Source organism: Astyanax mexicanus, chromosome 4 (genome assembly GCF_023375975.1).
Source record: "Astyanax mexicanus isolate ESR-SI-001 chromosome 4, AstMex3_surface, whole genome shotgun sequence".
Taxonomy (NCBI): domain Eukaryota; kingdom Metazoa; phylum Chordata; class Actinopteri; order Characiformes; family Acestrorhamphidae; genus Astyanax; species Astyanax mexicanus.
Genome location: NC_064411.1, coordinates 22,208,769 through 22,235,979, shown reverse-complemented (window position 1 = coordinate 22,235,979; position 27,211 = coordinate 22,208,769). Strand labels below are relative to the sequence as shown.

The 27,211-nt window shown below is 39.1% G+C and overlaps 4 protein-coding genes across 4 annotated transcripts in view; 2 read left to right on the top strand and 2 right to left on the bottom strand.

Moving 5' to 3' along the window:
• Positions 1 to 23,787, bottom strand: part of LOC125801291 (zinc finger protein 239-like) — a 327,337-nt gene extending 303,550 nt beyond the window's left edge. Inside the window, exon 1 of the mRNA XM_049477768.1 lies at positions 23,707 to 23,787. The gene's annotated coding sequence lies outside the window, so the exon portion shown is untranslated. The remainder of the gene's footprint in view (positions 1 to 23,706) is intronic.
• The window catches only part of LOC111189489 (NACHT, LRR and PYD domains-containing protein 12-like), a 382,248-nt gene that overhangs the window by 3,159 nt on the left and 351,878 nt on the right, over positions 1 to 27,211 (bottom strand). Inside the window, exons 7-12 of the mRNA XM_049477064.1 lie at positions 21,419 to 21,532; positions 8,794 to 8,842; positions 8,304 to 8,493; positions 6,254 to 8,054; positions 1,416 to 1,589; positions 594 to 767 (exon numbers count right to left, since the gene is read on the bottom strand). Of these exons, the coding sequence (XP_049333021.1) occupies positions 594 to 767; positions 1,416 to 1,589; positions 6,254 to 8,054; positions 8,304 to 8,493; positions 8,794 to 8,842; positions 21,419 to 21,532 (2,502 nt within the window). The remainder of the gene's footprint in view (positions 1 to 593; positions 768 to 1,415; positions 1,590 to 6,253; positions 8,055 to 8,303; positions 8,494 to 8,793; positions 8,843 to 21,418; positions 21,533 to 27,211) is intronic.
• LOC125801287 (zinc finger protein 239-like) overlaps positions 1 to 27,211 on the top strand; it is a 262,488-nt gene that overhangs the window by 61,452 nt on the left and 173,825 nt on the right. The window lies entirely within an intron of this gene.
• The window catches only part of LOC125801267 (zinc finger protein 271-like), a 251,973-nt gene that overhangs the window by 70,287 nt on the left and 154,475 nt on the right, over positions 1 to 27,211 (top strand). The window lies entirely within an intron of this gene.

Below are 27,211 nucleotides of genomic sequence, written 5' to 3'. Positions count from 1 at the left end.
CCTAAGTGTTCAGAAAGGATTCTGGTTTTGCAGTCACTGATTATTTTTACCATAAAGACATGGGCTGGTTGCTGGGGTGCTTGACTCTCAGTGTGTATAAAGTTATTGGGGATCAGTTTTAATCTTGTAACTTTTCTCCTGACTCGATGCTCAGGACAGCTCTCCATCACTGGCTCCAGAACCAGCTAAACTTTTCCACCTGTTCTGGAGTAAAACCTAAACCTTGGTTCTTTTTACTAACTGAAAGATGAGCCAAAACAGAATTACAGCAAAGTACTTGGCATTCAGTGCAGATAGCTTGGGCATAAAAATTAACAGTGGCTGTGTAAACAAAAATATGACAGAATGAAGGTTACAAGCTGCTCGACAGTGTTTACCTGGTGACTACAACTAGACTTACTATAGGTCTCACAATGCAATGTGTTTCACAGCATTAACCCCTAACTTTCTCAACACTTTGCTTTCCTGTGAGGCACAGCACATACATAGTAAAGAGCACAACAGGCAATATCGAGAGTGACAAAAATGTACAACATGTACAACAATATTTATCTTACCATAAGTTGATAACATAATTATCAGTTCAGACCTACCCGAGTTTCTCCAGTTTGCAGTGTGGATCCTCCAGTCTGGCAGAAAGGAGCTTCAATCCTGACTCTCCTGGGTGGTTGTAGGTCAGATCCAGCTCTTTCAGGTGAGAGGGGTTTGAAATTAGAGCTGAAGCTAGAGAGAAACAGCCTTTCTCTGTGATCATGCAACCAGATAAACTGCAGATAGGGCGAATGTGTGGGTGAGTGACAGAAAACCAGAAAGAAAGAAAGACAACATAGCAGACTGAGGAAGATAGTGCACTTTGATATTAGTAAGTCTCTTTTTTAAAATAAAACTATAAAATCTGAAAAAAATCTATAGAAAACTAAAGTTTCTTAACACAGTTGACACAGATTAATAAATTCATGAAACCCAAACCTCAACAATAACCATTTCTGTGAAAACGGCATTAGCATTGATGTGGACCAAAGAATTGAGTTCATATTAACTTTTGCTAAAATTGTTTTTGCTTGTGCATCACAAATTTGTAATCAATGTGTGAAATATCTGAAATGTTCATTCAAGTTGGACATTCTTAAGACGACTACAGAAGACTCGTATTTGTTTGTTTGGTATACTCTGACTTTCGCTAAACACTTTTTTTGTGTGATTTGTTTTCATCACGGTAAACACCTGAATATTTACACATTTATACATTTAGAATTTCTAGCGGTGTCAATCGATTAAAAATGCAATCCAATTAACCCTGCCAAAAATCTGTGATTAATCGCACTTGTATTTTTTAAGACACAAGTTTTTATAGTCGATATTTTGTGTAATATAGTAATTTGTTATTTTGGTCTGTAATAACCTGAAACACTGACTTGAGAATCTGTAATTTACAGTGTGAACTCTTCAGTCCAGCAGAGAGCAGCTCCACTCCTGAATCCTGCAGGTCGTTGTTACTGAGGTCCAGCTCTTTCAGGGAGGAGTTTTCCAAGTTTAAAACTGATTCCAGATTTGTACACGTCTTTACTCCAAGATTACATGAAGCTAGTCTGAAATTTTAAGAATAAACAAATGATTTGACAATAAACCCAAAGAAGAATATTTGAATGTATTGACAAAGAATAGAAAACAGACTGTAAAATGTATTGTCTAAAGAGCTGGTGTTTATACTGAAATAGATAACATGCCGAAATCTCCACTTGTGATCAGCATGGGCACACAGTTCACCAAAAGCTCTGGGACAGATTATAATGAGTTAAAAAAGAAAAGAAAATGTTTAACAAAACAGAGAACGGGCAAGGCTTTTTGGAGTATGTTAATTTATTCTATTTTCCCAGTTAAACTCTGGAAAAACATTACACCTTTTCCCACATATATGTGTTAGAAATAAATACAGACACTTAAAATGAATGTTCTACATGAAATTGTTATGTTGTATTGCTAATCATCATTTCTCCAAAGCATTTTGAGATATGATTTTTCAGTCAAATGACCCAGTGCTACTTTAGAGTGGATGTAATCTTGGATCTACCCTAAATTTCCTTTGGGGTAAATAAAGTATCTATCTGTCTGTCTGTCTGCAAGAGATGTCCATTTATTTTAACAAAAGCATTCAACTTGCCCAAAACCTTTTTTTAAGATTGTATTTAATCAGTCTAAGACAGAAACTTCATGTACTGTTTACATTAAAATGACGGTTTAATTATTATTACACACAAAGGATAATGTATGCAAAATAAGCAAAATAAATGTAAAAAAATAAATGTAAAATGTATGCAAAATAAGACAAGGGCACACTAGCAGGGCTAGCAGGAACTTCAAGCTACACCAGACTGCTCTTTTACTTTTTTACTTTACTTTCACTTCAGATACGCTGTAGCAGCAACAGCAAACGTTCTTTTCAGCGCGCTTTTTCGGACAAGGTGGGCAATTCTCACTTGAGCGGGGCGTGGCAAACCCCCTCTTTCACACTTTCTCTGTTTGCGGACCTCGGGGGCGTTACTCACGGCTTTAAAAGACAGTCTGGTGGCGCTGATTTTCTAAATAAGACAAGGGCACACTAGCAGGGCTAGCAGGAACTTCAAGCTACACCAGACTGCTCTTTTACTTTTTTACTTTACTTTCACTTCAGATACGCTGTAGCAGCAACAGCAAACGCGCTTTTCAGCGCGCTTTTTCGGACAAGGTTGGGCGATTCTCACTTGAGCGGGGCGTGGCAAACCCCCTCTTTCACACTTTCTCTGTTTGCGGACCTCGGGGGCGTTACTCACGGCTTTAAAAGACAGTCTGGTGGCGCTGATTTCCTATATCGCCCGCAGCTGTGCGCAATCTAGAATCCTATTTCGTCACTCACACTCGCCGAGGCGTCAGCCAAAGGCGTCAGCTGTTGTGTGAAGACCCTCTCGTGTGAAGACCAAGGGTAAAGACCTGCGAGTCTACCTGCGCGAGTCCACCGAGCAAGGCCACCGACAAGGCAGCCCGTCCTACTGCCTCCTAAAATGTGCTCCCAACACATCTCAGTTATTTCCGGCACGCACAGAAGGCGTAAAAACACAAACAGGCGCCAGGATCATACTAACCTGCGTCCACTAAAACAAACCACGCCCACTAATACCTCATTCTCTGTTGGGCTATGGAACTGCCAGTCGGCTGTTAATAAAGCAGACTTTATCGCCTCTTATGCAAATCATCAGTCATTACAACTGCTGGCACTGACAGAAACTTGGATCAAACCTGAAAATACTGCTACTCCGGCGGCTCTTTCCAATTATTATTCCTTCTCCCACACTTCTCGTCTCTCTGGACGAGGAGGTGGAACGGGCCTATTAATTGCTAATGGCTTAAAACATACTCCACTATTACCGGCAAACACATTCAATACATTTGAGTATCATGCCACACTGGTTAATACTCCAGCAAAACTTGCCATTATTGTTCTCTACCGTCCTCCTGGACAAATGGGCGAATTCACGCATGAACTTGACATGCTACTGTCTTCTATCCCTGAGCAAGATTGTCCCATGCTCATTCTAGGGGATATGAACATCCACCATGACAGTACCAGCTTCACAGACTTCCTATCCCTCATGCAGTCTTTCGAACTGGAGCAGGTCCCCAGCCCTCCAACACATAAAGCTGACAAACATCTAGACCTGATCTTCACTCGTAACTGTGACACCAACTCTCTAACTGTCACTCCTTTGCACGTCTCAGATCACTACTTTATGAAACTCAATGTTCATATTTCAATTAAACCCACAGCTACTCCTACTATGGTCTCGTTCCGCCCAAATCTTCGAGATCTCTCAGCAGACTAGTACTCCTCGCTGGTGACTGACAATATGCCTCCACCAGGCTCATTTTCATCACTCAATGTAAATGATGCCACTGACACTCTCTGCTCCACACTAAGCTCCTGTTTGGACAACCTCTGTCCTCTTACATCTCGAGCCATTAGCTCAAACAAACCGCAGCCATGGCTTAAAAATGACACACTCAGGGAACTATGCTCCAAACTCCGAGCTGCCGAAAGAAAATGGCAAAAAAACAAAAAACAAGCAGACCAAAAAAATTACCAACTGCTCCTGGCTTCTTTTTCAACCAACCTCACTACTGCTAAAGCTGAATTTTATCACAATAAATTCTGCTCTCTCACAGACTCCCGGAAACTATTTGCTACATTTAAATCACTACTCAACCCTCCGCCTCCTCCTCCGGCTACATGCCTTATGGCTGAAACACTTGCCTCATTCTTTACTGGCAAAGTGGCGGCCATCAGCAACCAGTTTACTGATGCACAATGTAGCAGTCCTACTACTTCGTCTACTGCCCTGTGTCCCTCCACTGAAGGCGTTGCTTTCTCCTCGTTCACTCCTCTCACTGAGAACGAGACACTGGCTCTCCTAACACGTAGCCGTCCTATTACGTGTCCGCTTGACCCAATTCCTTCAAACCTACTGCAAACTATCGCACCTGCAATCATTCCGGCTATCACTCACACGATCAATGCCTCTTTAACTTCTGGTGTATTCCCAACTGCTTTCAAACAAGCACATGTGACACCACTGCTTAAAAAGCCTTCTCTCAACCCCGCCCAGGTTGACAACTACAGACCGGTCTCACTGCTACCCTTTCTCTCTAAAACACTAGAAAGAGCAGTTCTAAATCAGGTCTCTGGCTTCCTCTCCCAGAATGACCTTCTGGACCAGAACCAATCTGGGTTCAAAAAAGGACACTCTACCGAGACGGCTCTGTTGTCTGTGACTGAAGCGTTGAAAACTGCCAGAGCTGCAGGTCAGTCCTCAGTGCTCATTCTGCTGGACCTCTCGGCCGCATTTGACACAGTCAACCATGACTTCCTCCTAACTATACTCTCAAACATGGGGATCGCAGACAATGTGCTGTCATGGTTCAGATCGTACCTCACTGGGCGCTCGTTCAAGGTGTCGTGGCAAGGACAGCTGTCCTCAGCCCGCTCCTTATCCACTGGGGTTCCCCAAGGTTCGGTACTGGGACCCCTTCTCTTCTCCATATACACCACCTCTCTTGGTCAGGTTGTCCGCTCACACAGATTTTCCTACCATTGCTTTGCTGATGACACCCTGCTATACCTGTCGTTCTCACCTGAAGATCACTCAATCTCTGCACGGATATCGCAGTGTCTCTCTGACATATCCTCATGGATGAAGGAGCATCACCTTCAATTAAATCTCTCAAAGACTGAACTTCTGGTTATACCAGCAAAACCATCTTTTCAACACAACTTCTCTATAAGTATCGACTCTCTCTCTCTCTCACCGACAAAGTTTGCTAGGAATCTGGGTGTTCTGGTTGATGACCAACTCTCCTTCATGCACCATGTGGCCTCAGTTGCTCGGTCCTGCCGCTTTGCGCTCTATAACATCCGAAAAATTAGACCGTTCTTGACGCAACAGGCCACCCAACTCCTGGTGCAAGCGGTTGTCATCTCACGCCTCGACTACTGCAATGCCCTGCTAACCCGGCCTGTGTAGTAAAACCACTCCAGATGATCCAGAATGCAGCAGCACGTCTGGTCTTCAACCAGCCAAAACGGGCACATGTCACCCCGCTGCTCATTGAGCTCCACTGGCTACCAGTTGATGCTCGCATCAAATTCAAAGCTCTTACAATCGCCTACAAGGTGATGACAGTACAGGCTCCTTCCTACCTGCACTCACTCCTGAAAGCTTACGCTACCTCCCGGCCGCTGCGCTCCTCCAATGAACGTCGCCTCGCTTTGCCAAACATTCACACGAAGCAATCCAGACTGTTCTCATACAGAGTTCCCCAATGGTGGAACAAACTACCTTCCACTACCAGATCAGGAGAATCTCTCGCTATCTTTAAGAAACTCCTGAAGACAGAGCTCTTCAAAGAGCACTTACTCTCTTAACACCTCTAACACACTAACTACTTCTAACCTCATTTCCTTCTTCCCCTCCTTCACTCCTCTATCCTATTATTCCCCTTTGACCTCCTTTTATCCCTATCCAAAGATGTTTTACCTTTAAACTTATTTTACATTGTACTTGACTATTGTAAGTCGCTTTGGACAAAAGCGTCTGCCAAATGTAATGTAATGTAATATGTGACAATGTGAATAATGTGAATCCACCAGTGATTGAATGGAAACTGATTCTACCCATCAGCAGTTGATTAAAAACTGTGTGAAGGCCTGAATAAAAATACTCACACAGCTCTTGTGGATATTTTAACTACTGGCAGCAGCCTCAGAAGACACTCCTCTGATGGATCATATTTACTGAGGTTAAACTCCTCCAGCTCTTCTTCTGAGTTCACCAACACAAACGCCAGAGCTGACCACTGAGCAGGAGAGAGGCTGGTCTGTTGAAGATGACGCTCTCCACTTCCACTCAGGTATTTCTGCACTTCCTGCACCAGAGAATGATCATTCAGTTCATTCAGACAGTGGAACAGATTGATGGATTTCTCTGGAGATGAGTTCTCCTCAATCTTCTTCTTGATGTATTTGATGGTTTCCTCATTGCTGTCAGATATTCTCTCTGTCTGTGTCAGTACGACTCGTAACAGATTCTGATTAGACTCCAGTGAGAGACCCAGAAGGAAACGAAGAAACAAGTCCAGATGTCCACTCTCACTCTGTAAGGCTCTGTCTATGGCACTGCTGAGGAATTTAGTCATCGTTGACTTACTGAAGAGTTCAGATAGTTCAGTGCTTTGGTTTTCAGGGATTTGCTGATTCAAAAAGCTTCTGTCAATGAAGCAGAGAAATGCATATAAAGCAGCAAGAAACTCCTGAACGCTCAGATGTACAAAGCTGAAGACCTTCCCCAGGTGCAGCTCAAGTTCCTCCCTGAAGATCTGGGTACACACTCCTGAGTACACTGACGCTTCTTTAATGTCGATGCCACTCTCTCTTAGATCTTCCTCATAGAAGATCAGGTTTCCTTTCTCCAGTTGCTGGAATGCCAGTTTCCCCAGAGCCAGGATACTTGTTCTAATTTGCTGAGGATCAATGTCACTTTTCCCACTGTACTTCTGGCTCTTGTGTTTGATCTGAAAGATCAGGAAGTGTGTGAACATCTGCGTCAGGGTTTTGGGAATTTCTCCATCCTCAGCTTCACTCAGCATTCTCTCTAGAACAGTGGCTGTAATCCAGCAGAAGACTGGTATGTGGCACATGATGTAGAGGCTTCTTGAAGATCTGATGTGTGTGAAGACTTTGTTGGCCAGGTCCTTATCACTGATCCTCTTACTGAAGTACTCCTGTTTCTGAGGGTCACTGAAACCGCGCACTTCTGTTACCTGGTCAAAACACTCAGGAGGGATCTGATTGGCGGCTGCTGGTCGAGAGGTGATCCAGAGGAGAGCAGAAGGAAGCAGATTCCCCTTCATGAGGTTCGTCAGCAGAACATCCACTGAGGTTTGCTCTTCAATATTCACCAAGTTCTCATTGTTCTGGAAATCTAGAGGCAGTCGACACTCATCAAGTCCATCAAAAATGAACATGATCTTGTAGCCCTTATAATGTCTTGGTTTTAAATCTTGTGTTTCTGGGAAAAAGCTCTGAAGAAGATTTAACAGACTGAGCTTCTTCTCCTTCATCAGATTCAGCTCTCTAAAAGGAAGTGGAAATATGAAGAGAACGTCCTGATTTACTTTTCCTTCAGTCCAGTCCAGAATGAACTTCTGCACAGAGACTGTTTTTCCAATTCCAGCAACTCCTTTAGTCAGTACAGTTCTGATGGGTCGTTTCTGTTCTGGTAATGGTTTAAAGATGTCGTTGCATTTGATTGGTTTTTCCTGTGTTGTTTTTTTCCTGGATGCAGCTTCCATCTGTTTCACCTCATGTTCCTGGTTGACATCTCCTCCATCGCCCCCTGTGATGTAGAGCTCTGTGTAGATCTCATTCAGAAGTGCTGACTTTACATGGCCTGAGATTCCTTCATTAATTCTCTGATATTTTTCTCTCAGCTTGGATTTGAGCTTTCTTTGGCATGCTGGGGCCAATTCTGATTGCAGAGGGAGAGAATAAGGAAAATGTAATTAGCTGTGATCTTCATGAAAGACCCCTGTGTAGAACAACTTTGATACAGTAGAGATTTTAAGGTTTAAGGATACATTTGATGCTGTGACACAATATATTGTAACTACAAAATCCAGTTAACTATTATTATTTATTCTAATTTGAAAAGCAGAACTCCTCTGAGGAAATAAATTAGAACTAGTTGTTCCCCATTCTCATGACCCAGAACTCTTACTGCTCTCTAGTGTGTTGGCGAGGTCTGTCTGATTCATGCTCCTCAGAATATGCAGTGTGACCTTCAGCACCCCCTCCTTCTGATCATCATCCTCCTCTCCCTCAGAGCATGCTGGGTAATCTGGATTTAGGAGCTTCTTGAACGTGTTTAGCTCGTTCTTCACTAGAGAGAAAAACTTCTCCTGCAGCTCCTGATTAAGAACAAACATCAGAGAATCAGTAAAGCTGTTACAGTACAGAGAGAGAGATGATGACACTGATCTGATGAGAAAAGGAGTTATGGATGCTCTGGTGTGTAAAAGGATTTAAACATCATGTTACTGAGCAGCATCTTATTGCATTAATATCAACATTATTTAATAAATAATACAGTTGTAATACTCTATTAAACTGAAGGTGAATAAATTATGATTAGTATCAAAACTTTAAAGTAAAGTTAAATTTATATGTAAAATAAATCATTCCCATCATATATATAGTTCAGTACTAACCTTGAATATGTGGTCCAGTTTTTTTCTGGAAAAGTTTTTTTTCTTCTTACTGTGGATGAACAGAAAATCCACACTGTAATCCACATTAATAAATCAGCTGATCTAAAAATGTTTGTTTCAATAAAATATGGTTAAGATTAATAATATAAAGAATAGCAGCAAACAACAGATACAAAGAAAAGATACATCTGAAATTAAAATAAAATATAGGGGGGTGTCACGTGAGGTGATAGGAGATGGCCGCCTGAAACTTCGCTCCGCTCCTAAATATTCTAAAAATAGCTTTTTCTTCTCCGAAAAGGACATTCTGCTTTTAAAAAGGTACTACTATCCGTTTCTGAAACATGTCGGATCCACAAAATGACAAGGACTTTCCAATTTTTGCCTCGTCACGCCCTCAAAGAGGCAAGAAAAAAGAACCGCATGTGTCCAACGAACCGGCTAAAGCTAACATGGACGCCACGGTGTCAGCAGTTCCATCTGAATCAGACCTGATCCTTGCCGAGATTAAGTCTGTTTGGTCGCGGCTGGACACCATGGATGGGCGACTGAACACAATCGCTGTATCAATCTCATCTATGGAAAGAGCTATCACCAACCTCACTCAGCGGGTACAACAAACCGAAAGTAGGCTCAATGTAGCCGAAAACAGAATCTCGGCAGGCGAGGATGCTAACGATAAGCAGGCTACGATTCTCGCGTCTCTGACGGCAACGGTGGGTCAGCTTCAGACCAAGGTCGATGATTTGGAAAACAGAGGATGACGGAAACATTTAAAAATCATCGGCCTACCTGAAAAAGCCGAGGGTTCCACACCACTTGTTCAGTTTCTCCAAGAAATGCTTCCCTCTTGGATCGGTCTTTCTCAGGATTTCCATCCCCTTGACATAGAGCGTGCCCACCGCTCTCTCGCTCCTGCACCAGCCTCAGGTTCTCCACCGAGGAGCATCCTTGTCCGTTTTCTGCGGTTCCCAGATAGGGAGGCTGTCCTGAGAGCCGCGGCTAAGAAGCATGAGATGTCCCTTCAGGGTTCCCGGCTCCGCTTTTACGCAGATCTGTCATCGGAGGTTCTTCGGAAATGGCGTACATTTGACACCGTTTTGAAACGCATGGTACAACGCAACATGTTTCGTGGGTTTGCGTACCCCGCCAGGCTTAGATGCGTTCATGAAGGACAGATCCGGCTGTTTGAGGATCCAAAATCCGCTCTCACCTTTCTGGAATCCCTCGGACCAGAGTGAGTTTTCTTACTTGTACCTGTTCTGGCTTAATGTCCTAGTTATATTTTATTTTTATTTTTTCGGAGATGTCTTCACTTTAAAACCAGCAGTCTCTTCACCACCCAGGGCATTTTGTTGAGGTGTTGTTGTTATAGTACTGGGTGGATGACAAATAGACATAAAACACGGTTTGTATAACTTTCTCATTTGACTAATATTAAGTTTTCTTGCTGGTTCGTAATATACATGGAGCCGCTGTTGTCCTCAGGAGGTCCCGATGTTTGTCCTGTGATATGTTTGATTTTGGTGACCTGCTAGATCTGATTAAACTGCCCCGTCATTTGGGGACGGGGCTGGGAGGGTGGGTAAGGGGATGTTATTGTTATTGTGTTCTTTGTTTAATTTTGTTCTACTATATAACTGCTCAATCTCTCGCAGCACAGTATGTTATCTTTGCATATGATTATAATACAAGCCTACTTTTAAATCATACTTATTATGAATGATACTTTGAGGTTGGTTATATGGAATGTTAAGGGTATGGGCAATGTTATAAAAAGGAAAAAAATCTTAACGTCCTTAAAGAAAGATAAAATATCAATCGGATTACTACAAGAAACGCATCTCACTGATGCAGAACATGCTAAACTTATGCGTGATTGGGTAGGTCAAGTCTATTTTTCTTCTTTTACATCTAATAAACGGGGTGTAGCTATTCTTATAAATAAAAATATTCCGTTCATCCTCGACTTCGAAAAGCGGGATCCCGAAGGTCGTTATATTCTAATTGTTGGCTCCATTTTGGGACAATCTATCACTATAATGAATGTTTATGCCCCCAATGTAGACTGCCCTCAATTTATGTCTCACATCGTTTTGTTGTTTAATCAGTACTGTAAAGGATTAGCCCTTTTGGCCGGGGACTTTAATTGTGTGCTGGACGATACATTAGATAGATCATCATCTGTGCCATCATCAAATCAGAAATCTTCCAAAACCCTTAAACAACTCTGCAGTGATTCTGGCCTTGCTGACATATGGAGAGAGCGGCACCCCATGATCAAAGATTATACATTTTATTCTCATCCACACCAATTATATTCAAGATTAGATTATATTTTTATACCGGTTAGTTATATACATTCAGTAATGGATTGTAAAATTGGCCCCATTTTGCTCTCAGATCATAGTCCGGTTTATTTGAGCTGTAATTTCTGTGTAACTTTACCAAGGACAAAAAATTGGAAATGTAATTCGTCATTATTGAGTAATGACACATTCTGCGAATCAATCCGGAATTCAATAAAATACTACTGGTCAGAAAATCAACACTCCCCAGTCTCCCCGTGCATAATCTGGGATGCTGCCAAAGCCACAATTCGTGGCCATATAATCAGCCAGAGCTCGTTTATTAAAAAATCACGAGAGGAGAGACGACGCACTCTAGAGGCCGAGCTTCTCCGATTGGAACAGCAACATAAACAAATACCTAATCAACATAATTGGAATCAGTTGATTAAAGCAAGGGCACAGTTCAATCTCCATTACACGGATTATATAAAGAAGCTCCTTTTTTTAACTAAGCAAAATTTTTATGAGTACGGGAACAGACCAAGCAGACTGTTGGCGTATCAACTAGATAAGATCAGAACATGAAATCCATAAAAGCAATTAAAACAAATAATGGTGACATTACATATGACCCACATTTAATAAATGAAACTTTTCAAGATTTCTATAAAAATCTCTACTCAGCACAGCCCAAGAGCGGTGTAAATATTGAAGCTTATCTTGATCAGATTGTTCTACGAGTAGCTTCCAAAGCCGAAATAGCAGACCTTAGCTCACCGTTCACTGAGGAGGAGGTTTGGGAGGCGATTCAGTCTATGCCCTCTGGTAAGGCTCCAGGACTAGACGGATATTCTGTGGAGTTTTATAAGAAATTCTGGCCTGAGTTATCACCTATTTTTATGCCTGTTCTCCACCACATTTATGAACAAAATGTTATGCCAGATTCATGGAGAGCCGCATCCATCTGTCTGCTTCTTAAAAAAAATAAAAATCCACTGGAATGCTCTTCGTATAGACCGATAAGTTTATTGAATGTGGACTTTAAAATTATTTCTAAAGTGCTAGCTCGAAGACTTGATGGTTTATTACCACGGTTAATACATGCCGACCAAACGGGATTTGTAAGATCAAGATATGGTTCAGACAATGTGCGTCGAGCTCTCAATATAACAGACCACCTTAGTAGAAACACGGACCCAGCACTAATTGTTTCTCTTGACGCTGAAAAAGCGTTTGACAGGGTCCATTGGGATTTCTTATTTGCGGTACTGGAGAAATCAACCTTGGGATCAGTTTTTATCAATTTAATTAAATCACTGTACTCACACCCAGCTGCCATAGTTAATACAAACAATCTTAATTCTGGAATGTTTCCAGTGGCTAGGGGCTGTCGTCAGGGGTGCCCACTCTCTCCTCTCCTTTTTCCTTAGTAATTGAACCCTTAGCTCAGTCAATCAGAGGTAATATACTTCTTTCTGGCATTAATATTGGTGGAGAAGACCACCGGATTTCTCTTTACGCAGATGATGTCCTCTTGTACTTATCTAATCCGGACAATTCTGTTAAAGTTGTCCTAGATTTGATCTCAGAATATAGTTTAGTGTCTGGCTATAAAATTAATCTTAGTAAATCATTGGCTCTGCCCATGAATATCTCACAGGATGCTGACATACGACATTTATCTCCCTTTCAAATCTCTGATATGGGATTCAGATATCTAGGAGTATTTATTACACCTAAACTGGATGATTTATTCACTGCTAATTACCCATCACTCTGGGGCAAAATTGATCAAGATTTGCGCATCTGGACTTCCCTCCCAAACTCGTTTTTTGGCAGAATCAATGTTATAAAAATGAACGTTTTACCTCGACTAAATTACTATTTTCAGACTCTTCCCTGCTATGTCTCTCCTTGTTTTTTTAGGAACATAAATGCTAGCATAACAGAGTATATATGGAATAAAAAGAAACCTCGAATCAAACTATCAAAACTTACCAAACCCAAAGAAAAGGGAGGTGTCTCTCTACCTAACTTTAAACTTTATTACTGGTCAGCACAAATTAAACATATGGCATCTTGGTTTTTAGACAGGCAAGATTCCAGATGGGTTGGAATTGAATCTTTATTTTGCAAGCCACTTGAATTAAAGTCTCTCCCATTTATTTGTTCCATAGAAAAATGTGATATCCTAAAAGACAAGTACATTATTTACAATACACTTCTGGCTTGGAATGATGTTAGGCAATACTTGAAAATCCCGAACTCCATTTCTTTATATTCCCCAATTTTCCTCAACCCAGATTTTCCCACGCAACTAAGGACCATAGGGTTACGTAACTGGTTTATATGTGGAATAATAGATCTGTCCTGTATATTCAATCAAGGTTTAATGACTTTTGAGCAGATAAGGACTCAGTTTAAGGTCCCAAACTCAGATTTCTTTAAATGCCTGCAGTTACGGCATTTTGTAGATTCCCTATCTAAAGATAATAAGTTTCGCAGGAAGCTAACTGATCTGGAGAAATTTCTTATTAAACCTGATGGTCTCCTGTGCAAAGTCTCTTATATATATTCTACCCTGTCTGATGCCAGTATATCATCTTATGACTCATTGAGGTATGTTTGGGAGAGGGATCTCTCTATTACATTTGATGATGATACATGGAACAATATTCATAAGAAAATATTTCCCAGTTGTACCTCTGTTAACATTCAAGAACAGAATTTCTAATTTTTACAGATTTTACCTAACTCCTTCACGTCTTCATAAGATGTTTAGAAGTGTATCTCCAATGTGTCCCAAGTGTAATACTGAGCATGGCACATTTATGCATATGTTTTGGAAATGTACAAAAATTCTAACATTTTGGAGAGATGTCCACCAAGTTGTTATAAAAATGCTGGATAAAAATGTTTCTATGTCACCATATTTGTATCTTCTGAACTACAGCCCTGATGTGGGTTTAAATGAGAATGAAGCCTATTTTTGGGAGTCTTATCATATCTAGCAAAAAAATGCATCTTACTGCTGTGGATATCCCTGAATGTTCCCTCACTCAATATGTGGTTGACACAGGTATCTAACCTTCTTCCATTGGAGGAACTCACTTTCAGAATTCACAATAGACACCAAAAATTCTGTAAAATCTGGTCATCAGTCTGGAAAACATTGTACGATTTGTGATTCTCCCTTTTGTATCATGTCTAGTATTGTGCTTTATCTTTATTTTCCGCGATTTTAATGTTATTCTTATTTTCCATGTTGTTATTTTCTTTATTTTACCTGTTATCCTATAAGTTTACATACTATGTTAACCTCCTTTTGATACTGATGTGACGAGAGATTTAATTTTTTTTAAAATTTGTTTTGATATAATTGTAATGTTTGTAAAATTCAATAAACATATTTACAAAAAAAAATAATAATAATAAAATATAAATAAATGCATCAGGAATACCAGAACCAGGAGAGACACGCAGATATGAGTCAAACAGTTTAAACAGTTTATTAAAGGGACAAGCAGATAAGGACAGTCTAAAGCAGGCAGGGTCAGGAACATAAAGCCAGCATAATCAAACAACCTACCAGTAGAGAGGAGAAAGCAGGGTCGGTACACGGAGAAACAGGCAGGAGGGGAATAAGCAGAAGGGTGGTCTAATAACAAGCAACAGAAAGCAACAAACAATAAACTGAGCAAGGCAAAAAGGGTAAACAGTAAAACAGAAACGAGTCAATAAACAATAAGGCAGAGTAACAAAGAAAAATGTGTCGTAGAAGAGCTAGGGAACCTAGATTCAATACTCAGCAACTAATAGCTGAAAATGAGATGTATTTATACTCAAACGTTCAGGGGCCTCAAGGTGTGTACACACAAAAACATTGCGTATGCCATATTTCACGCTCACGGTCAGATGTACTAAATGTGACTTGAACACGAGTGTGACCTGCGTTTCCCCACAGCACTTTAATTTCGAGCATGAGTATGTTTTTTGTACATATGTATTGTGTTTTTGTCATTTGGCGACACTTAGAGGCGATGCATTTAATTTACAACTATTAAGATATCCTTTAAACACAGATTGTAGTAAGCCATTATTGGGTAAAATAAAGTAAATTAATCAGACAATTTTATTGGCTTACTGAAATAATTGTTCAACGTGTTTCCAATTAGCCTAGAATGAGCAATCAGTAGCTGTAGCTCAGCAGCTCAGCAGCAATGTGAATGTAATTAGAAAGAAAACAGCTAAAAGGTTTTCCAGAATTTCAATTAACAAAATATGTTTTAAAGTGTATTATAATTAATTCTGAAAACATTACTGGTCTATGTATTGTACTAAAACACATTCTCCCATTACTGGATGTATGCACTCACCCCAGTAACTGAGATGATAAATATATGCACGGCAGATTATGAAGTTTTATTCAATGTTATTAAAGAAACAATAAATGTCCTGTTTTCAATGCACTGGAACATAGTTTTAAGCCAGGCGGACACTGTGCGATTTTAGCCCGATTTTAAGCCCGATCTGGTCGGATGCGACTGAATTTCATGATCGGGCCGAATTTTAGCTTGATCGTGCGTCGTTTGTCGTGCAGTGTGAGAGGGGAAGCGATGTCCGATTAATTGCCCATACGAGCTGCGAATGAGCAGTCGGACGCGACCAGGGATTTCTGACATGCCAGAAATTTTGGTCGCTTGTCTCACAGTGTGAGCTGTTTTGCGGGCCGATTTCTTAACGTCACGACCCGTTTTCCCAAAAATCTGCACAGTAACTATAAATTATTATTAGTCATATTTATTTCTGTCAGTTATAAGGATTTATATTTATGTTTGGTACACAGACTTATAGCTTAATATATCAGACACAGACATTCTGCTGTTTAAGAATTTCAACAGATGCTTATTCTCAGTCAATAGCTGGAGTTTTTGAAAAGAAAAATTAAAAGAGAAAATAACTTTGACAAACATAAATTTATTTTATTTCACTTTGCTATTATATCTGAAAAATAAAGCACATTGTCAGCATCTGGTGCTGCCCGTCAATTATATAAAACTTAAAACATGCAAATATAAAGCTATATTTTATAATTCGTTTCTTTTCGCCAGGGCAAATTTATTAAAATTATAAATATATTAATTTATTAATTAAAATCTCGTCCAGTGCTCCAGAATATTAGCCACGCAAAGCCAGCTTAGCGCAGCGCACGGCATTGCGCGCAGAATAACCTCTGTCTTCTAAAATAAACGTTTTAATAAATAAGGTCGGAGAAGTGTAGTAAAATTAATGCTATTACTATAACTTACTAAAGCTAATAAATGTACTGATAATTAATCAAGACAAATCGGACAAAATGCGCTGCGCCTCTCTCTCGCTCTCTTTCGCAGCGCGGAGCTGAATTCAGTGCGAGGCTACAGATGATATAAAACTCAGTTCAGTTGAATAAAAATAAGTAAGGGCCTGTTTTTATTCCTTTTTTTTATATTTATTTTTAATCCCTTTTAAACTGTTAATGCTCAGCGGCACTGTAAATGAGGGTCCCTATCCAGTGTGAATAACCGATTGCTTGTTTAATATTCAGTGTTGCAAAACCAGTTTTTACATAAACAATAAACAGAATGAAAAATAAAATTATTTTATTTTATTTAAGCTGCTGGTGTTTCTTTCGCAGCCTGACGCGCAGTCATTTTTCTATGCGCTCTCCTTCTGTAAAACGGACCACGTGGAGTCCACGTCGCCTCAGCCACCTGCGAGTCCATGTACGTCTCTTCCGTGGACTTTCAGCGCACAACAGGGCACAAATAAGCAAAGCTAAGCGCTTTCTTTTGCAAGGCGACATGTGTTGAAGCGAGAGTTTGTACGCAAAGAAAGCTTCGCCTACGGGCTGCGTTTAGACGTGCAGTGTAAGCTCCCCCGTCGCAGCAGGTCAGTCGGACCGTACAGTGTGTGCAGATGAATCGCAGGCGTTGTTCATACACGACAAACGATTCAAACATGCAGTGTGAGCTCTCCAGAACGCATCCGTTTAAAAAAATTGCACAGTGTCCGCCTGGCTTTAGAAGCAATAATCCTAGCAAACCACCAGACACATAAAGCACTTTGGGGTTTTGGCCACCAGATGGTGCTGATGTGCTCTGTGTCATAAAGCTTTGAGTGGAGAATATTTTTTGTACAATTAGGAGAAACGATTCAGCGCTTATATAAGCTTTAGTTTACCATCAATTTTAGATACGTTAGCAGAGCAATTTCAGCAGAAGTAGCATTAATTGTGTTTAATTTAGTATAAAAGAGGAGAGAACAGAGCACACGTACACACATGGACAAAATAGTTGGTACCCCGCGGTTAATGAAAGAAAAACCCACAATGATCACAGAAATAACTTGAATCTGACAAAAGTAATAATAAATAAAAATGCTTTGAAAATGAACATATGAAAGTCAGATATTGCTTTTCAGCCATGCTTCAACAGAATTATTTAAAATATATATTAAAATCTCATGAAACAGGCCTGGGCAGACGTGATGGTACCCTTAACTTAATATTTAGTTGCACAACCTTTTAAGGTAATCACTGCAATTAAACGATTCCTGCAGCTCTCAGCAGGTATTTTGGTCCACTCCTCATGAGTTAACTGCTCCTGCTGTCTCAGGTTTGAAAGAGCTTTTCCAGATGGCTCCATGTTTCAGCTCCTTCCAAAGATGCTCAATAGGATTTAGGTCAGGACTCATAGAAGCACTTCAGAATAGTCTAATGTTTTTCCTCTTAGCCATTCTTGGGTGTTTTTAGCTGTGTTTTGGGTCGTTATCCTGTTGCAAGACCCATGACCTGCGACTGAGACCAAGCTTTCTGACACTGAGCAGCACATTTCTCTCGAGAATTTCTTGATAGTCTTGAGATTTTATTGTACCCTGAACAGATTCAAAACCCCCTGTACCAGGTGCAGCAAAGCAGCTCCAGAACATAACAGAGCACCCTCCACCATGTTTCACAGTAGGGACAGTGTTCTTTTCTTCATATGCTTCATTTTTCTGTCTGTAAACATAGAGCTGATGTGTCTTGTCAAAATGTTCCAGAAGCTTTGTGGCTTTTCAACATTTCAACAATTTCCAGTCTGGCTTTTTAATGTTTTGTTTTCAACAATGGTGTCCTCCTTGGTCGTCTCCCATTAAGTTCACTTTGGCCTAAACAGTGATGGTGTGATCTGACACTGATGCTCCTCAAGCTTAAAGTTCACCTTTAATCTCTTTAGAAGTTTTTCTGGGCTCTTTTGTTACCTTTCGTATTATCCGTCTCTTTGATTTGTCATCAATTTTCCTCCTGCGGCCACGTCCAGGGAGGTTAGCTACAGTCCTGTGGATGTTACATTTCTGAATAATATGTGAACTGTAGTCACAGGAAATTCAAGCTGCTTAAAAATGCTTAAAAAATAACCTTCAACTTTAACATGCTTTTAATTTAATTTAATTTTCTCCTGAAACAACTCTTTCCTTCACTTCCTCTGGTCCATGTTGAGTGTGGTACACACCACTTCACCAAACAGCACAGTGACTACCTGTAGCCCTATATATATATATATATATATATATATATATATATATATAAAGGGAACACTCAAATAACACAATATAACTCCAAGTAAATCAAACTTCTGTGAAATTAAACTGTCCACTTAGGAAGCAACACTGATTGACAATCAATTTCACCTGCTGTTGTGCAAATGGAATAGACAACAGGTGGAAATTATTGGCAATTAGCAAGACACACTCAATAAAGGAGTGGTTCTGCAGGTGGGGACCACAGACCACTTCTCAGAACCTATGCTGTCTGGCTGATGTTTTGGTCAGTTTTGAATGTTGGTGGTTCTTTCACACTCGTGGTAGCATGAGACGGACTCTACAACCCACACAAGTGGCTCAGGTAGTGCAGCTCATCCAGGATGGCACATCAATGCGAGCTGTGGCAAGAAGGTTTGCTGTGTCTGTCAGCGTAGTGTCTAGAGGCTGGAGGCGCTACCAGGAGACAGGCCAGTACACCAGGAGACGTGGAGGAGGCCGTAAGAGGGCAACAACCGAGCAGCAGGACCGCTACCTCCGCCTTTGTGCAAGAAGGAACAGGAGAAGCACTGCCAGAGCCCTGCAAAATGACCTCCAGCAGGCCACAAATGTGCATGTGTCTGCACAAACGGTTAGAAACCGACTCCATGAGGATGGTATGAGGGCCCGACGTCCACAGATGGGGGTTGTGCTCACAGCCCAACACCGTGCAGGACGCTTGGCATTTGCCAGAGAACACCAGGATTGGCAAATTCGCCACTGGCGCCTTGTGCTCTTCACAGATGAAAGCAGGTTCACACTGAGCACATGACAGACGTGACAGAGTCTGGAGACGCAGTGGAGAGCGGTCTGCTGCCTGCAACATCCTTCAGCATGACCGGTTTGGCAGTGGGTCAGTAATGGTGTGGGGTGGCATTTCTTTGGAGGGCCGCACAGCCCTCCATGTGCTCACCAGAGGTAGCCTGACTGCCATTAGGTACCGAGATGAGATCCTCAGACCCCTTGTGAGACCATATGCTGGTGCGGTTGGCCCTGGGTTCCTCCTAATGCAGGACAATGCTAGACCTCATGTGGCTGGAGTGTGTCAGCAGTTCCTGCAAGATGAAGGCATTGAAGCTATGGACTGGCCCGCCCGTTCCCCAGACCTGAATCCGATTGAGCACATCTGGGACATCATGTCTCGCTCCATCCACCAACGTCACGTTGCACCACAGACTGTCCAGAAGTTGGCGGATGCTTTAGTCCAGGTCTGGGAGGAGATCCGCCACCTCATCAGGAGCATGCCCAGGCATTGTAGGGAGGTCATACAGGCACATGGAGGCCACACACAATACTGAGCCTCATTTTGACTTGTTTTAAGGACATTACATTAAAGTTGGATCAGCCTGTAGTGTGTTTTTTCACTTTAATTTTGTGTGTGGCTCCAAATCCAGGCCTCCATTGGTTAATAAATTTTATTTCCATTGATGATTTTTGTGTGATTTTGTTGTCAGCACATTCAACTTTGTACAGAACAAAGTATTCAATGAGAATATTTCATTCATTCAGATCTAGGATGTGTTATTTGAGTGTTCCCTTTATTTGTTTGAGCAGTGTATATATATATATATATATATATATATATATATATATATATATATAGACCCACTGATTGATTACAAGATTTAGACACCTGTGATGCTAATTAGTGGACACACTTGATTTAACATGTGCCTTTAGTCACATTATTTTCAAAGGTACCATCATTTTTGTCCAGGACTGTTTAATGAGTTTACAACAATTATGTTGAAGCACAGTTGAAAATCAATGTCAGATTTTCATTTATTTATTTTCATAGAACTTTTATTTAGTATTACTTTTGTCAAATTCAAGTTATTTCTGTGACCATTGTGGGTTTTTCATTCACGCTTCATTTTCCTCCAAATCTCTCTCTCTCTTCCCCATGCTTTCTCTCACACACACACACACACACACACACACACACTCACAGCTGAAGGCATGTTTCCTCTTTCCATTCTGTTAAAGGTGGAATATGGAGCTACTCTAGTGTTTATTTCCTCCATTAAAGCTCTCAGTTAAAATCAGTTACTCAGCACATTAAAATATTCTCATTTATACTGACATTAGCAATACAACAAAAAATAATCTAGTCTGCCAGACAAAACACACTGCACAATGATTGTTGTCCCTTTACAGAATATTGTTGTGATTAATACAATTAATGTTTTTATTTGATTGATATAACTTATATAAATATAATTTAGTTTTGCTTTTCTAACACTGATGTTTTATTCAAGGATATCTGGTAGGTCACATGGTGCAGTGTTCAATATTTGGAGGTGTGAGTTTAATGTTTAAATATTGAATATATTGTTTTGATTAATATATTAAATAAGCAAATCTTACGATCATTTAAGAAGTGCAGTTTATTACAATATAATACTTTTCTAAACATGTTTTTGAATAATGCAAAATACAGTTTTTTTATCTGACAAAATTACGAAAATCATTTAGATAATGATTTTATCAGTATCACACACCCCTAATATAGATATATAATGATACTGTAATTTACTCTCATTGTTCAGGTCAGTCAGTCTAATCTAAACCCCGCCTCCCCATCACACCCAGCTGTGTACAACGATCATTACATACAGAGAATCTCACACTGTCCTCCTGTGTGTGTGTGTGTGTGTGTGTGTGAGAGAGAGTGTTATGCTCTAAAAAGGTAAATTATAGTAAAAATCAGTAAATGATGTAAGTGATGTTTCACTCACTGTGGGTCAGAGGTCATATCTTCACTGCTGAAATAAGGAGGAATAATGATGGACCGGTCACTCTTCATAGAAACACAGCTGGGTTCTGGAGAAGCTCCTCTCTGGGTTTCAGTTCTGTTAACATTAAACACAGTGAAACTCCAGCATTTACACAGTGAAACTCCAACACACAGCACATCTTTAATAAAGATCAGGAACTGAAGAGCTTCACTCTCAGAACAGAACAGTAGTTTAGTGCAGTGATGTACCGAGACCCAGAGCTTCCTCCTCCACTGCTGAAGAATGGAGGTTCCACCATGGACCAATCACTCTTCATAGACACTCCACTGGGGGCTGGAGATGCTGCTCTCTTCTCCCTGTAAACAGATCTTCATGATGATCCATGATGAGAGTAAAGTGTGGAGTAATGTGTTCCTTTACTAAAACTTATTCACAGGTTCCAGACTAACTTCTTCATAACCATCCCAGAAGCGTCCCGAAGCTTTCTGTCAGCTGCCCCAAACTGAAAAACGCTCGTCTAATAAATATACATATTTTAATTTCTTTAACAATACTGTTGAATATATTTGTGTGTTTGTTATGATGTCACAATGTCATCACCTGATTACATCATATTTACTGTATGTATTTTATAGATCTGTGACTAGTTAATAACATGTATTGGTAAGAGCTACACAATTACAGAATTATAATGTATTATAAACTAAAAGGTATATTTTTATACTGAACTCTAACAGAGATACAGATCAGAACAGAATAGAACAAGTCTTTCTGTGAGAAGCTTCATTCCACAGCTTTAATAACAAACCCAATCACTTCCATCTGATCTATATACATGCAGCACATCAGGATTTCCTCATTTCTAATGCTAATGTAAACACAGACAGCGTGTGGTAAAATCCGAGACGGATCCTCACAAAGGATCTGGTTCAGAGTTCACTTTCACTACAGACTAATCCGATCCAGATTTTGAGCAAATCGTCACATTTATGTTAAAATATATGGACCATATTTTTAACATAAATATGCAACCATCCCATACCATAGCAACCACCTAGCAACAGCATAAAATCCCCTCAGCAACTACCTAATACTGTTCCTGTGCCAGAAGAAACATATTATTAATATTAACAATTAGATATTAAAGGCAGATATGTACTTTAAATACAGATTAGAAACACATTCTACTATAAGAATAACTGGCTGGTTTGTTAAGTGTTTCTCTGTGTTTAAATACAGCACAGGGTTCTGACTCTGGTCCAGGAGAAACTCTGTTCTCAATATTTTAAAACTGTAAAATATGCAGATCACAGCTCCAGGATTAGAGCTGAAACCATTACAATACAAAACTACTTTACATATTAAACCCATCACTTAATTTACTCACTTTAGGACAGGAGGTCCTCCTCCACTGCTGGAGTTCTGAAGATCCATCATTTACTCTTCTTCATTCACACACAGCTGAACACTGCCGACACCGACCCCTGAGAACAGATCAGCCGTTACAATAAAACCTTTATTCTTACAATAATGACATTATCATCAGAACTGCATTAAACAAAACCTGATAAACTAACAAAACAAAACAAACAGAGAACGATACATAACAGTGTGATTTACCCTCATTACACATTATTCTACAGATTACAGAAACATTTATTGTTATTATAATTATTATAATTTAATTATTATTAGTAATATTACTGCATTACACAACATTATAAATATACACACTGTTCTATTATTATTAATATTATTAATATTATAATTATTATTATTATTATGTTACTGAATCAGAATAGAGAGATTATTTAAGTATAATATAAAACAGCAGGAGTAAAAACACTAACACATCACGTGATCTTGAGCTCCGTTGCTCCCCCTGCTGGTTAAACAGCGCTACTGCATATAAACACGCCTTTATAGCAGCTCCGTGTTTTTATCTCCCCAACAGATCAAAGTCCACATTAAGCAGTAATGCGCTTTAAACAGCATAAACTACACTGTGATCAATAAATATCAATCTATATCTGCGCATTTCTCTTCAGTTTACAGCATTATTGATCTGTTACAGCTGATTGTTCTCCAGCCGGTCTGATCTAGACCAGGTCCAGGTCTGATCCAGGCCCGGTTCAGATCTCCATGCTGATCCTGGTTCTTCCAGTGGAATCGGACACTGAGCTGAGCTTAAAGAACCGGTTCTGGATCTGAGGAACCTTTAGAACCGGTTCTGACTTTAAGCTACACGGTTCTGTTCTACATTCTCTGAACATAAGTTCTGAACTTACCGAGTGAATCCGGACTTCTGTCCTCTTCTAATGGAGGAGACTGAACTTACTTTCACTTCTTCCTTCACCTGCGTCTCACCTGCCTCTCTCTAAGCCCCGCCCTCTCACTCTCTCAGAGCGAATAGGCACTGGGTGGGCGGAGCTTCTGTTGGTTATTTGCTATTGTCAGCCAATCATATCACAGGGGTGAATGAAAGGTTTGAATATTCATGAGTCTGAAATTTCTCCCACATAGCTGTAAAACCCCCAGTTTTCAGACCAGTGTTCTGCCGAGTTCTGCTACCCGTCCAAAAGTGCTCCTCCCCTCACTGCGCATGCTCCGACCCACATTTTATAATGTTTTCATGAGTCTTTCATGATGATTCTGTTTTCCATGACTGCATTAAACAGCCTGAGGTCACTGTCATTATTTGTTTAAGGGTTACATAAAAGTAAATCTCAATTAAACAAATTATAAATAATAATAATAAACAATTTAAAATAAACAAAAGAAAAACTGTTTTTAATCACCTTTTTGTACCTTAACTTCACACCTATACAGTGATTTGGGCTATTCAGTTATCCTCCCTACACTCCTGCCAAGAGAATATTCTATTATGGCGCTTTTTTGTATTTTTACCTTTAAATATACACTAGGGTAGCACAGATCAGCATGGTAACATAATTCCTCAGAACACCTGCTACTCTGTAAATAGCACTGCAAAGTAAATTCACTGCCTCAACAGAAGAAAAAAAAGAAGAAGAAGAAGAACAGAATAACTGATCTCCTCTGAGCTGATCTGAACATGGTTTGAACATTTAACTTACTGTATTTATGGAGGCTCATAATTTTTTACTGTTCATTACACAGCCTCAGTGAACAGCTGCTACTTACATATAAATGCACATTATTTATGTATGATTTTTTGTGCTATAATTATTATAATTATAAATGCATTTTTTTTTAGCAAACACTGATTATTTGATCAAAAAAGATTAATGAAATAGTCACATTTATTGTAATTATCAGTGTGTATCTGAGGACCTGTATAAACCTTATTTTGCATAATGATCCTTATTTATTTATTCCCAATACTTCTGTTCTATTCAGACCCAGCAGCCCCTAAATCATTTACAACTTAAATACAAGTTCAAACGCATTAAACAGCTAAACAATGTCTTCTGAACTGTTGTGTGAAATATCTTCAACAGGACAATTTTAAAATCATAACAATAAAAAGTATCTCTGGTAATTGTTCAAACATAAAGAAAGTTGTGTACACGTACATTAATATTAATTTTTTTATTTAAATTTAAAATTTAAAATATTTAAATTTAAAAGTGACTGTCTAGATAAATTCATATCGACGTTAAAAATGTCATGTGTAATTCATATTAAAATTATTTAATGTCCTAAATACTTTTCCTTTACATGATCTCAGCAGTGTTCCATGTTTATAAAAAAAAACAGTTTGCAGTTTTGTTTTGCAAATATTTTATTATAATTACTGCTATTATAGAATATACTAAATTGTGCATAATATTCTCATTATATTTTAACACTTTAAATACCAGAAGAATTTTATAACACTCACTTATATATAACCAAATATATGTTGTTGTCGAACAAGCATTGCGTTTGTGTCCTATTCAATGAAAAATGAGAATAGTGTTAATTTTTTTTTGTAAATAAATAACTACATAATACAGTTTGCATTGCATGTTCTCTGATGTGACTGCTGCACGTGTACACTGTGAAAATAAAGCAGAAAAGTTACGTTATTCTTGCTGGGATAAAGGAGAACTGCCTCCATCTAGTGTCATTAAGATGTTCTGCATTTTATATAAATAACCTCTAATGTGTTTGTGCTTCTTATAATGATATAAAACATTATGTTCTAAAGAACAGATCCTTCTATAAAACCTCTGCAGGCCATATTTACCATAATTAGAACTGAGACATTCAACAAGACTGGATGCTTGGCTACATTTGGGTTTTTTATTTATGAATTAATTAAACTAAAAAAAATTAAAATATCAATCACTGTCTTTTCACAATTAAACCACACTGACAATTTAAAATATAAAATATCTAAATATTAGATGACTTGCTGTAGATGGGGAGTTATTCGTGATATTAAATGCAGATATCTGGGAGAATAAAACTAATATTGATCTATTCAATAACTTATAAAGACTTTAAATCAATTACATCAATTATACAGCACAAGATGAAATTCAGAATTATAATTATCTTTATCCATTTGAAACATTTGATATAGAAGGAAAATGCAATAGCTTGAAAGACAGAACTGTATAGCTAATTATAAAAAAATTATATCTGCTTTTATTTCCGACTGAGAGAGACTGTAAAGAAAAGAATATATGAATTATAAGAAACAGTGAAGGTGTGAGTAATGTTAAAACGCTAACAATTAAACTGGGATCCTAAACTGAGGTAAAATTTGAGGATAATTTACTCTTACTGAGGCAAATTAGCTTAAAACAGATAGTAATTTGAAGAATTGTTAGAATGGTGGCAATTAGTTTCTCCAAACCGTTTAAAAAACTTTTTTGTCACAGAAAACAGAAAATAAATGCTCTTTCTCCTCAGAAACTTTGGGTACATTCAGTAGCTAGCTTAGCCAACACTAGGAAGCTAGCTAATTTAGCTTTTTCCTAACTGACCAAAAATCAGCCTTTAATTATACTAATTTAATCTGAATTTATTTAATCTCATAAATTTATCCATAAATTATTCGTTCTTTTCTCAGTTTATTAAACAGTATAAGAGAAAGAGAGCTAATTCACTGCTAACTCTGTTAGCTGCTAACAGGCTAATGTTGACAGGAATCTGAATCAAAGCCTCATAAAGAGCACGTGAGGGAAGCGTTAATATAAACTACTGCTTTCAAATAATACAAATAATACGACCTGCAGAGATTTTATAGAAGGATCTGTTCTTTAGAACATAATGTTTTATATCATTATTAGAAGCACAAACACACCAGAGATTATTTATATAAAAGGCAGAACATTTTAATGATATTAGATGGAGGCAGCGCTCCTTTCCTCCAATCAAGAAGAATTAAACACAGCTTATTTTACCGGATAATTAATACAGTTTTTCATCCTGTAATATGGTTATGGAAGTGGAAGTGGTGGTGTACTTTTAGACTCACCAGTAGGGGAAAGTAGTGCTCGGTTCTTTGGAGAAGGGTCTGTCTGCAGAGCCGCGGATTTAATCCAGCAGATTCAAGCCAGCAGTTTCAGGTCAGTGGCATTCTGCGCATGCGTTGATACTTGCTTCAGGTTTTCTTAGCGGTTGTTATACTGGAGAAAAAGTTAAACAGCACAAATATGTTCTCTTTACAAAACCTAGAATGTATTTTGTTTGATTACTGTGGAATGTTTATTTTCTCAATGATCTGAATTTGAATGAGCTCAGTTTATTGCAGGCCCAGGCTCAGAAATTGAGCTCAATCAGTTATTAATTTAATCCCTGAAAATATTTTATTTCCAAGGA